Below are 12,247 nucleotides of genomic sequence, written 5' to 3'. Positions count from 1 at the left end.
TCTCTCTAACTGCCAGTCTTTTTCACATCCTCTCCACCGGTACCCCCCTCTTGCTGTCTGTCTTTGTGTTCCACAATCTTTCAGGCCTTGCTTATCTGGACCTGCTCTGCTCCCTCTGGATAAAACTCCCTGCTTTACAGTGCTGTGTCTCAGCTCTGTGAAGACTGACAATTAAAAGTTTACATCAAGCAGAACCAGATCGAAGCTCCTTTTTGTTCGCCCCTACTCTGCAGTGTTAATGAGAACTGGAAACACCAGAGGTGCTTATTGTGGTTGATTTAGAGCTGACTCCTTTCATTTCAACACCAACACAGTCACAGATAATAAGGAGAACATAAGAGAGAAGCTGCTGGGAGTCAATACTGCACTTTCCTTTCAACATCCTGGTAAAAGTCTAAAAGCGGACTGATTGTGCAATTTCAGAGGCATCTGCACAATTACACTGAAGTAAGAATTTTTGAATGAAAAGAGCTTAAACAGGGACTCTGGAATGCACTGTATTTAATAGTTCAAAAGCAGCTCACTCACACAGGAGATGTCAGATCTGTAATAGACAAAGAACAGCGTGGTATGATTGAATCACAGAACATATATATTTCTACAATGTTATACTGTAGAAATAGGCACACATTTAGTCTCAATAGCAATGCTACTGCAGAACATCAGCAACAGTAAGGCAGTACGGCTTAACCTACTGCATGTACTTTGATGTTAGTGCTGAACATGGATTAAAGATTTACACAGGAGAGTATAGGAAAGACCTCTAGATGAATTCATATTAGCAGAAATAGCGTGACTTGATACGGTATCGCCGGTATGTTTTATATATTTCCATTACACTAATGCATACAGCAAAAACAGGGAGAAATGCACATCCATACAGTATAAAAGCTATGCAATCCATTTTCCTTAAAAAGACATTGAAAAGATATTGGCAAGTACAAATAAAACTGTGACCCAAAATGTCAGCATGGCCTATAAAATTGTAATAAAACAAAATGAACTACACACAGTACTACAGAGCCAGTATAACAGCCTTGACAGTGGCAGGACAGGGTCTTTACCTATGGATCATAGGTTTATATAGATCTGTTTTTATACGTTATAAATCACATAGGCACCACTAACTACAAAGGAAGTGTTTAGCAACTCTATGCGCTGGCAGGTCCAATTGAAGCACGGCTTGGTACTGTATTTATCTGATAATAAGTGCAGGACACTGACATTTTTATTCTTTAACCTGCTGTATTTGTGAAAGCATTTGATTTCAGATGCCTGACATAAAAGGAAGAAGAAAAGGAAAAAAGATGAGCAGAACAGAAGAAGAAAAACAGAGCGCTTGGACATTTTTGACTGGCTCTTCACAAGACACAGTCGATACACAGGGGAGGTCAGTTGGCAGGATTCCCATGGCTGCCTGGGAGTAATGATACCTTCAGAGTGGCATAGATGAGGTTGATGAATCTATGCCTGTTTCTGTCACATGCCACTGAAGCCCCATTGTGATTGGTCAATACCTGGAAAGAGCAGGGAACATGTACCCTCTTATTGAACATGGAAAGATTTATATGCTAAATAACTAGTGTCATATGTGCAATATTAAAGAATATATAAATTCCACATCATCTCTTTCACATAAACAGCTGTGCCCTTTAGGACTCTAATAACTCAGGAGCCCTACTTCATATACACGCAAATGCCATACATTTGAAATTGCTCTAATTTACTGCCTTCACTATGCAGTGCCAGAGGAGACTGTGTTTACTGACTGTTAATACTTCTCAGATTATGCCAGTTTTCACATGAGACATGAAGCTTATCTCACATAGAGTATAATTAGAAAACTTAATTTAACACTGTCTACACTGCATCAAATCCATTCTAACATTTCTCAGAGCAAATGATTGATAGTGAGAGAGAGAGAGAGAGGGAGAGAGAGAGAGAGAGAGAGAGAGAGAGCGATTTTATACTGAATGGAGTGTGAGCACAAATGGAGGACTAAAAACGGCAGGAATGAAAGCCCCTTTTGAAGAGAACAAACAATAGACACATAAGGTGCTGAAGCAACAGGACTCATAGCTCATAGCTGCACAGTTATGTCTAATAAAGGTACAAACAATGAGTTGAAAGAGACGGGGATGGTTTCACTGGTTGGGATCAGGTTGAGAGAGTCACATGTAAAATACCGTGTCACTGAAAACCACTTTTATTCGGTAACAGGAGCGGCTGGATTGTCTTTCTGCTCAGAGGGAATGGCTAGGTAGTTTGTCCTGCAGGCAGATTGGTAGAAAAACAGAGGAGTGTCTAAGAATTGGTTTTAGGGTCTCCTCTACCTCCTCCATCACCATACACCACATTCTTTTGCTAGTTCAGGAAGACATGACACACCCTTATGCAGTATTCAACAGCAAACTTTCACAGTGTTAAAAAACTACAATACCTTCACTACATATGCACTCAATTCAGTAGAGCTGCACAGAAACTCTGTAGACGAAGCAAAAAATCGTTATAGTGAAAAGAGTTGTGTGGCTCCGTCAGCAAATTTCTCTGTTCTCTGACAGATTATCATTTTTGCTGCTGCACTCATTTTTTCCCTCAGTAACACGACTAATATGATCTGAGCTACTAATGCATCACAAAATGTAACCTCAAAATGTTCTAGCTGCGGTGCATATCCATTAAGCGCAGGTAGCTAAGAAGCCGAGCAGAAAACAGCCTCCGTGAGTGGGTGCAGCTTCTCACTGTGGGATGTGGTGTCAAACAGGTCAATAATGGCTGTGAGGTGGCCACAACCCATTAACTCTTTCAGCTGCAGGGACCGATGAAGTTCACAGAGCTATACACATTCGATCAGTTGATGCATAGCATAATGTGCTCTCCTGATCTACACATGGATCAATAAACTTTACCTAAATGCTGAGGGCAAATGTGATGTGATTTCTACTTAAAAACCACATTAGTCATCAGCAGCCTCATCGCTTAAATGCGCCACTAAATGTTGCATCTCACTGTACATTACACTCAGTGGTCATAGACCGAAACTAAAAAGGGCACAATAGATTTGACTTCAGTTTCCAAATTCAATAAAATGCAGGAACATTAGGAATATATGTGGCGTGTATCAGGACTGGGCAGGACGAGGAGTACAGGGATCTGACAAAGGCCTTCAGGGAAATGGAGCAACAAGAACTGCCTCCTTCTGAACACCTCCAAGACCGAGGAGATGGTCATGGACTTTCTGAGGTCTAGGCCCACCCTTCAGCCAGTCAACATTTGAGGGAAGGACATTGAGGTGGTGCACACTTATAAATACCTAGGTGTGCACCTGGACAGTAAACTGGACTGGTCCCTGAACATGGATGCCATGTACCGGAAGGGGCAGAGCTGGCTCTTTTTTTATTCCCACTGCCATCAGGCTATACAAAACCTCAGCCCAAGGATGTGGACCAATCTAACTATTATTGTTTATTTATTATTAACTGTTATTATTATTATTATTATTATCAACAATGGGCTAATGGACACAAATTTCCCCTAGGGGATAAATAAAGTATCTATCTATCTATCTTGTGTTGCTTACTGAGCTTTCATAATGCTTTATCCACCAAACGGCTAATATTTAACATATTACTGGGAATATGTGTACCAGACAATGCATGTAATATACAGAAAAATACAATCTAGAAGAAAAGCTCTGCAAACACCACCATTGTCAATCTCATATTGTTCAGTTTTAGTTGATTCGGATGTTATTCAGGACTGCACCTAACAATTAACAATTAAACATCAATTAATTTATTGACTATTTCCTTGATTGATTGTTTTGTCTAGAAAATGCTAATAGTTTTCCAAAGCCGAAGGTGGTATTTTCAGATTGCTTGTTTTGGCTGATCAACCATGATGGACTTAAAAATATTCAGTTAACAATCACATTTACAAAGAAAAGCAGTGAATACTCATATCTGAACAGCTGGACCCAGCAGATGTTTGGTAGTTTTGATTGAAAAATGATTATTTAATTTTCAAAATAGTAGCATATTAATTTCCTGTTGATGAATAAATTAAGTATTTCAGCTCTAGTGTTTATAGTGCATGCTGCCGTTGTATTGCTTTGTTTACATAAATATTCAGCATTTTACTTTTGTCATTTTGTTCGGTAATGCTTTATTTTGCATGTCAGCACGATTTCACACAATTTCCTAATTATTTCCACAAGTCTCCTGAAAAGAACTTTGGTACTAATAATAATAGTGTTTAATTCAAACACTTCCAAGTCATTAATTCCAAGAAGTTGTTGGTGTTACCTAGAGTAACCAGGCAAGATTCAACATACATAGACAATGTAGTTTCAAATAATAAATGGAGTTATTTCCAGGAATCTTTGTAGGAAAAAAAATGCTCCCCTGGTAAACAACATGGTAAACAGAAACACCTTGCTATTGTACTGCAGAATATTTCAAGGTTACTGTGTTATGTTGCATTGTGACCACCCCCTGTATAATTACTGTTCTAAGAGCACACACACACACAGTGTTAGAAATGCCTTGTGCAGTGCTTGGGCTTTATGTGTCACTGCAGGACTCAGATTTGGAACCAGAATTAATTGTCTGCAAAACCACAATAACTCGATCCGCACATGTGCTGAGTGTTAATCTGTGATTGTTCTGTTTGGGACATAAATTGCCTGTTCAAAAGTTGTCAACCTGGATTGAGTGGCACTGTCAACACTGTGACAATCCGGTGGGAGCTGACTGTACAGGTGCTCTCGAGTCTTTGTCAGCACTGACAAGGTGACGCAAAATGTCTGTTTCTGATGGAGCTGCAAATCCACCACGGATGTAAAAAGCTTGTTTAGAAAAAAGAGCAGTCAGCAGTGCTAAGAATTATTCAGGCCTGTCAGGCAGTCGAAGTGAAAAGACAGATTACTGTTGCAGAGGGGTTACAAACTGACGCAGTGTAGACTCAATTACCTCCCTGTCTGTGTGTCTGTCTGTTTGCCTGCCTCACTCTTTCTCCTCCTCTCTGTCCTGCTCTCTTCTTGATTGCCTCCCTAAATCTCTTTTGCTGACACATTTTTGAGATTTGAAATTACTATTATGCAATAACCAGAAATTCACATACACAGGTAACACTTTCAGTTATCTGGCACACACCCTCTCTCTTTTGAGTCCTATTGAAGAGCAAGTTAGTAAAGATATTTATCTGGACGTGCTGAAAACAAGTTTGTTTTTTGGGAACACACATTTGTACATTTGTTACATTTATATCCGTGTGACACTCACGCTGTGTCCTGCGCCTGCTCATCAGACTTGGAGATCTTCCTGTAGCAGTAGACCATTTCTACCAACAGCCAGAAGGTCAAGAACACCAGCAGCACATACATCATGATCTCAGAGTAAAGCGCTGTGGGGTCGTCACTGGCTGTGGAGCACAAACAGCGAGGAAAATGTATTATTCAATATGCATCCGTTTGTTTTTTTTTGTTTTCTTTTTTTGTTGAATAGAGCAGGGGACACTTATTTATTCACATATTCAAGAAAGTATGCTAAGCTTGTTCGTGTATGTGCAACATTGCTGACCCACAATCAACTCAGTCATAATAGAGAAGCCAACATTTCTACGGCACGACAAGTCCAACTCAATATGTACAATAGTTATTACTATGCAGCTAAACTTCAAGCAAAGTCATGTTTTCTGGTGAGCATCCTGTTTGTAGATACACTTTAAAGATGATGTGCAAACTATGTTGCATACAGAACATTATGACCATACCTGTGGTACAATGATAGTAGAGCCTATAGGGAGTTAAAGGTGCCCTGTGGAGGTTCCTTGTCAACAAACAAAAGTTATGTTTATATTCAGTGTTTCTAACCAGAATGCATTGTATTTTTTTTTTCAGATCTAACGAAAACGCCAGATTCATTTTATTCCTCATAAAACATTTGCAGAGACAACTTCTAAAAATATTTTCTTTACATCCATCTTTGCTTGTGAGCAGCCTTGTTCTTCACTGCCTTTGTTGCTGCATTTGTACGTTTGTTGGTGTGCCAACAGCATTCGGTGAACCATTCATAAAAACATTGCTTCATAGTGCTACTAGTGGTTAAAAAACTCCACAAGGTACCTTTAAATACGAAATAAGATGGATATGCAAAGTCACAGTGGTTCTCAGAGCATGACACAGATTTTAAACTCATTACATATTGTAGGTCATATTTTGATTTTATGTACAACAGCGGAAGCTTTTTTCAAGTTTGTCTTAAATCAATACTAGTCAATGCCCATTGAAGGTGAGTTTCTTACTTTAATCCTTCCTTCTGTTCATACTTTTCATTTAAAGATCATTTCCCAAAACGTTTCCCAAATAAGTGATGGAGAACAAAAAACAGTCCTCCTTCTGTGCAAAAATATATCCCAAACCGATCTGAAGTTTGAGTTCATCACATTAATTGCATCCATCGTTGCAACCTTTCTAGTATAGAAGTCCCTCTTTGTGTTTCCACAGACGTGTTTCCTTGCTGAGCTATAGAGGAAGAATAGTAACAGAAACAGGGAATCTCACACAAAGAATGAATGTATTTTTGCGCAGACAGAGGAGTGTGGATTTTCTGGAAATGCATTGGGATGGGAACCTCTTAGTGAGCAGTATGAACAGGAGAAATGGTTACAGCTGTTTGAAAACAGACTTGCGAAAATTTGAACAGTCCTTTACTATCTGTCATTCCAGGATCATTATGAGCCACTGTGAACCACCGTGCGAGTGAGTGTGTACCAAATTCCAGAGAGCCTGCTGACCAGACAGTTGACAGCTTTCACTGATTTGATTCGGCAGCCTCTGCAAATAGAGCCTGTTAGTGTAATATAATCCCCTAGATGGGAAAGCACAGATACGTTTGTTGTGAGCAAATCTATTCCGCTAGTATGGACATCATTACCGTAACATGATTCCCTAGCTATAATGTAAAGTACACTGGCTGTAGGCTTTGTGAAATTTGATACAACTGTTGTATGACATGTGTAGTAGAGGCTTTTAGGTATGTTTAAAAAAAAAAAAAAAAATCATAGGAGTAGTATATTTTATAAAATTGCACTTTGGAGGATAAACACATCCAAACTGGCACTTCTCTTTTTCCAAATACAAGCCAAACCTTGTGATATAACAAGCCTGTCTTTATATGCCTCTGACAGTGAACTACATACCACGTGCAAGCAGATATAGATAATGTTAAGTTAAAGAAATGTTGTTCCAAATATACATGTTGTGTTGTATATTCGTTCAAGGTGGAAAATGATACATTCAGCAAGCCAAGCATTCAGGAAGCAGAATACATTACCCCTTATAAGAGATAGCAAAGTGGTTGGTTTGAATTAACCCCTTCACTGACAACAGAAGAAAGCTTTGATGGACAATAAAGGCAGACAAAACAAAACACACAATTATTCCTCTTCATTACAGTCACAAAAAAAAAGGGGGAAAGAAGGAAAGTGATGTTGTTAGTGGCAGACTGCCGTCACACTTTGTGAAAACAGCAAGTTGGAAATATATAATAAAATGCAAAACCCACTTAAAGCGCTTGGATAAACACTTAATGCAACATCAAAGGAGGGGCATGTACAGCACGAAGAGAACACTGGGGACACAGAAGTCAACACAGCGCACAGACCAGTGTTTCTACCGGGGATATGGGATGCTAAATTAACACATCTGTGCTGAACCTCTCCAGCATACTGTGTGCAGCTGTATCATCGTCATCACCATATTCAATACTATAACTGGGCCACTCTGTGTTAAACTGGGCAGTGCTGCAGTGGAATGATCATTCTGATAGCTGTTACAGTCATACAGATGATTAATTATATTGATCAGTTCTGCTGATATTGTAAAGGGGATTGTACAGACTAATGCTGGGTAAATACTTTACAGTTCAACCACTCCTGTTGAGACACTACTGGCTTTAAAAGAGTTCATATTTATATTAAGGGCAAATATGAATTATGGATGTGCTCTGGGGCTGTAGAAACATTTCTTCCATTTTTAATTTTTACAGTGTTTAAATGAAATGACTTTGTTATGTAATGGATTATGTCAATTGCCAAAACAGCTTTCAAAAGTTGGCTTTAGTGTCAGATTTGAGTTATGGACCTCTTGGGACTGGTCTGGTCTATTTTTGGTAACTTCACAGAGGCATGCCACTGCCTTTGCAGCAAACACAAGTCTGAGGCCTGAATAACCTTGTGTGTGGCTCTGGGAGATCCCTGCTAAACTGATTTATATCATCACAGTGACTGAGGTTTACTGATATGGAAACCAAGAATTTGGCCAAACCGGAACAGGGTGGAATAACATGGAAATAATCAGCCGCACCTTTCTCGTTCACCTTCAGCGTGATGTTCTTCTCGATGTTGACAGAGTGAGTGAAGAAGTTAAAGTCAAACTCGCGTTGCACGTGGCAAACATAGAAGCCACTGTCGTTATAGGTGATGTTAAGGATTTCAATGGAGATATCTTGCAAGTCCTGGCTCCCTTTCCACTTCAGACGGCCCTTAAATGGTCCATCCGATATCACTTTTTCGTCATTTTCATACTTCAACATCTAGGAAAAGCAAGCAAGCATGCATAAATTATATACACAGTATATGCTAGTATGAACACGCATATATGTTATATCATATACAATAATGTCAGAACAACCTACATGAGTTGCTGGGACTTTTGTATCATTTTTTATCATGTAGTACCAATCCACACGTGTCTTTGCTTTGACTTCCTCTCTCTTCATACAGGAGATGCAGGTCAACGTCATGGGTCTCCCCAGGACTGCCTCTGTCCCAGATGGGAGATCGACACATACTGGCTGGCTCAGGTGGACTGGAGGAGCATGGAAATGTTACACACATTTAGTTCAGTAGCTAACCCGATGAAAGCTGAGCCAAAATGTTCAAGTTCAAAGTCCACATTCACTCCAGAAATTAGTTTTGCTTATTGTTCCCTCACTTGGATGTTTGACCTTCACTGTGCTAAATGAGGTATGTGCAGAACTAGAAGGCTCTTTTCACATCAATCTGCTGAAGTTAATCTGGGCTTCCCTTCAGCCTCAGTTGAAGATGGGTAAGTATTTAAAGTAGCTATTTGTAAGTTTCTTCTGTCGCCTAACATGTTCTCTTGTTGGGAGTGGGTAGTGGCAACTGTCACTTGACAGGAGCTTCAGCCATTGTTGTGTTTACACGACAGGCTGGGGCTAGCTTTTTAGTGTGCTAACTTCAGTAGAAGACATGATGGAGACAAGAGTTAACATGGTGTTGCTTTCCACCTCTTGAGACAGCTCTGGGCGAGTAAAGGAATGAAGTTTGATGCTGAACTCGCAATGTTTCTTCTAGGCTGGTAAGCAAACAGCTCTTAATGTTAACGTTGGCTATGTAGCAATAGCAAAACTTTAAACAAATATTTCCTTTGATGATTTGTGACATCATAACTAGTTTGGAAGTCAATCATGGTCCAGTATGTAACTCACACAAGTGTGATGTGGAAACTTAAAAAACTGGCATTTGGGAAAGGATTTTTTTTTTTATTTTTATTTTTTGAGAGGGCTCTTCAATACTCGTCATCAGGAGCATTTCAGTGTGAGATTCAAATTCTACGCAATCATTACATCCTTTTTGGTGTGTAACCCTCAACCCACAGGGACACTGACACCATTTTCAGTCTTTAGTCAATGGCTGTGAGAATGCAACACTACTGTGATAGACACAGTCTTTACATGTAGTAATAAACTGGCCCAGTCTTTTTTGCTGAGGTCATCGGCTCTTGCACTCTGTGCACCATATACAACGTTGAGCCAGACGCAAAACACATTAAAAAGACAAATTCAATTATACAGCTGTGTGAGCACTGGAGAGTCTTGAGTCACAATACTGATAGCTAATCCAAGATCATCCAGGCCAGTAAACACTAATGATGGCCTCTGCCCATTAGTATCAGCTGGCAGGGGGAGGAATAAATGGAGAGGGTTAGTGTTTGATGGAGGAACTGTAGGTAGTGTAGGAGGAGGACAGCAAAGTATTGTGGGCAAGCAGGAAGAAGGGGAGTAACTGATTGAGATGTACTGTAAATGCATTGAGAAGGGGGGTGGGGGGTTTTAAACACAAAGACGGATTTCTTTTAAAGTGAAGTGGGGCAGTAATCTCTGTGAGCTCACCACATGGATGTCTTTGTGTGACTGTTGCCAGTGCTCTTATATAACCCAAAGTCCCCCTGGGCAGACAGTGACAACATTGATTCCATCTCATCTTTGTTTTGTTTTTTTACTGAGGGCTCATACAAACACATGAAAAGAGGGCAGAGAAAGAGGGAGACAGAGAGTCAAGGAGGAAACTACAGAAAGGGAAAAGAAAAAGGGAAAAACCTTAACCCTGGTGTCCTCTGGTTTTTTAATGGATTTCGCTTAAATGCTGACACCACTGAGAGGTGTTGCACTCTGCAGACGTCAGTGAGACTGCTCTGAAACTGGGCTTTGAGTTCACAGCCAGTTGGATTCACAATCCATTAAGGAGGCCCATGATTAACTCATCTGTACCTCTATATGTAGCACACGAATAAGACATGCTGGCATAAACAAACTATCTTTAACATCTTGCACAGTTATACTTACCGAGAAAACTCAAAAGTACCAAAGTGTGCAGGTGAACTCTGGTTTGAGTTACCATATTAAGCTTTTTTTTCCTGCAGCTTCTGGTGGACAGTGTCCCTGTAACTGCTGCTTTTTTGGAGAAGCCCTGAAGTGTCACAGGAGTCCAGGAGTCCAGGAGTCCAGGAGTGAGATAACAGGAGTAGTTGAAATGACTTCAGAACCACGGACAGCGCCTCTCCTCGGCAGATGAGCGCGCAGGTAACTTCCCTCCTGACGAGTGAAAATCCCAAACCTAACTGTCTGCTCAAAGGCAAGATTTCAAACTAAAGGTATAAAGGAGTTGTAGAATCGACGCTGTGAAATGTTTACGTGCTCAGCTGATGCCTTCCACCAACCCCTGCCTCGCACTACATCATCTATCTACAAAGAACTAACTTCATTAGTCCCTCCACTCGGTGAGATAAACAAGTCCGTGATGTGTGACAGCTACTGTGGGTGATGCAACAGCTCCTTCGCCCACAAATGCTTGTCATTCAGTCCAGATGCATCCAGAAACACGGAAGAAAGAGGGGAGTGGGGTTAAAAAAAGAAAAAAAAGAAAAAGCGAGGGAACCTGTGGATTCTCAAAAGCCGATTTGGTCACTTACTGCTGCGAGATCTGGAGCCTTGTTCACACACAAAGAGCAAAAACAGTGATAAAACCCTCCTGTTTCACCCCTCAAAGAATAACAGTATTGATTGTCTGAAGTCCATTTCCTCCATTAAGGATGACTGATGACATTTCCCAGCCGCGGTTCCCTGTCTTTGTTTTTCAGCAGTCACTTAGCGCTGGCAGAAGCAGAGGCTTTGATACGCATGCGTGGGTCACTCCCCTTCAACACTACAATGTGCACGACCATATTACTGTCATTTGGGTAGGCCTGACCAACTCATCATGCCAGTCTGTTTGCGTATGCTTTTCTTGTGACTGCAAGGCTGATGAGTTAAACAAACAAAACACATGTCCTCACCTCACATGCACATATATAAACCTAATGCAAATCAGTTTTATTAAAGCTTATTGTATTAACAAAGAATAACGAGGCAAAACTGTCTTTGTCACGTGTTACATAACCTAGTTCAGCAGCTGCTAGCAGAGCTCTTCCTCTTGACAGTTCATTTGTTACACATCAGTACTTTGCGTTGTTCCTACTTCCAAAGTCTTTGCAGTGTCCTCTTAGTCCAAAAACAAACATAGGCTCAGTGCTGAGTGGTTCAGCTGAAGTCTTTCAGTCAACAGTAGGAACAGGAACAGAGACATGCAGGTTTAGAAAGTGTACATAATGTACATAATACTAATGCATATATACATGTATGCAGACATATAAGCATACAATAGTGCTACACAAGCAAGGACTCATAGCCTGAAGCTGTATTTTTTAAAATCATTTCAAAGCAAATGACATACACATATTTACTGCAGCAATGAAGATGATAAAATACTGTGAAGGACACAGTCCACTAATCTAATGATCTTCCATTTCTCCGGAGTTTAGCGTTAAAAGGGCCTGACCTTTTCTGTGATATTCTGTCTATATTTGGGCACAAACTCTTCCATGCTGCATGACTGTGCTCCAGTA

The 12,247-nt window shown here is 40.3% G+C and overlaps 1 protein-coding gene across 3 annotated transcripts; it reads right to left on the bottom strand.

Annotated features, from left to right (window-relative positions):
- Positions 1 to 484: 484 nt before the first annotated feature.
- Positions 485 to 11,455, bottom strand: scn3b (sodium voltage-gated channel beta subunit 3). Of its 3 annotated transcripts, XM_022753865.1 has the most exons (6): positions 10,650 to 11,455; positions 8,697 to 8,869; positions 8,366 to 8,594; positions 5,283 to 5,421; positions 2,187 to 2,270; positions 502 to 1,517 (listed from the first exon to the last, which is right to left on the bottom strand). In XM_022753865.1, the coding sequence occupies exons 1-5, from the start codon at positions 10,702 to 10,704 to the stop codon at positions 2,207 to 2,209; spliced, it is 660 nt and encodes a 219-aa protein (XP_022609586.1). In that variant the 5' UTR covers positions 10,705 to 11,455; the 3' UTR covers positions 502 to 1,517; positions 2,187 to 2,206. The 3 variants fall into 3 exon arrangements, with proteins under 3 accessions (XP_022609587.1, XP_022609586.1, XP_022609589.1); XM_022753866.1 differs by lacking the exon at positions 2,187 to 2,270 and having other exon boundaries at positions 485 to 544; XM_022753868.1 differs by lacking the exon at positions 2,187 to 2,270.
- Positions 11,456 to 12,247: the final 792 nt, after the last annotated feature.

This window comes from Seriola dumerili, unplaced genomic scaffold (genome assembly GCF_002260705.1).
Source record: "Seriola dumerili isolate Sdu_G_001 unplaced genomic scaffold, Sdu_1.0 BDQW01000199.1, whole genome shotgun sequence".
Lineage (NCBI taxonomy): Eukaryota > Metazoa > Chordata > Actinopteri > Carangiformes > Carangidae > Seriola > Seriola dumerili.
The sequence above is the reverse complement of the archived record's forward strand: the minus strand, read 5'-3'. Positions and strand labels throughout refer to the sequence as shown.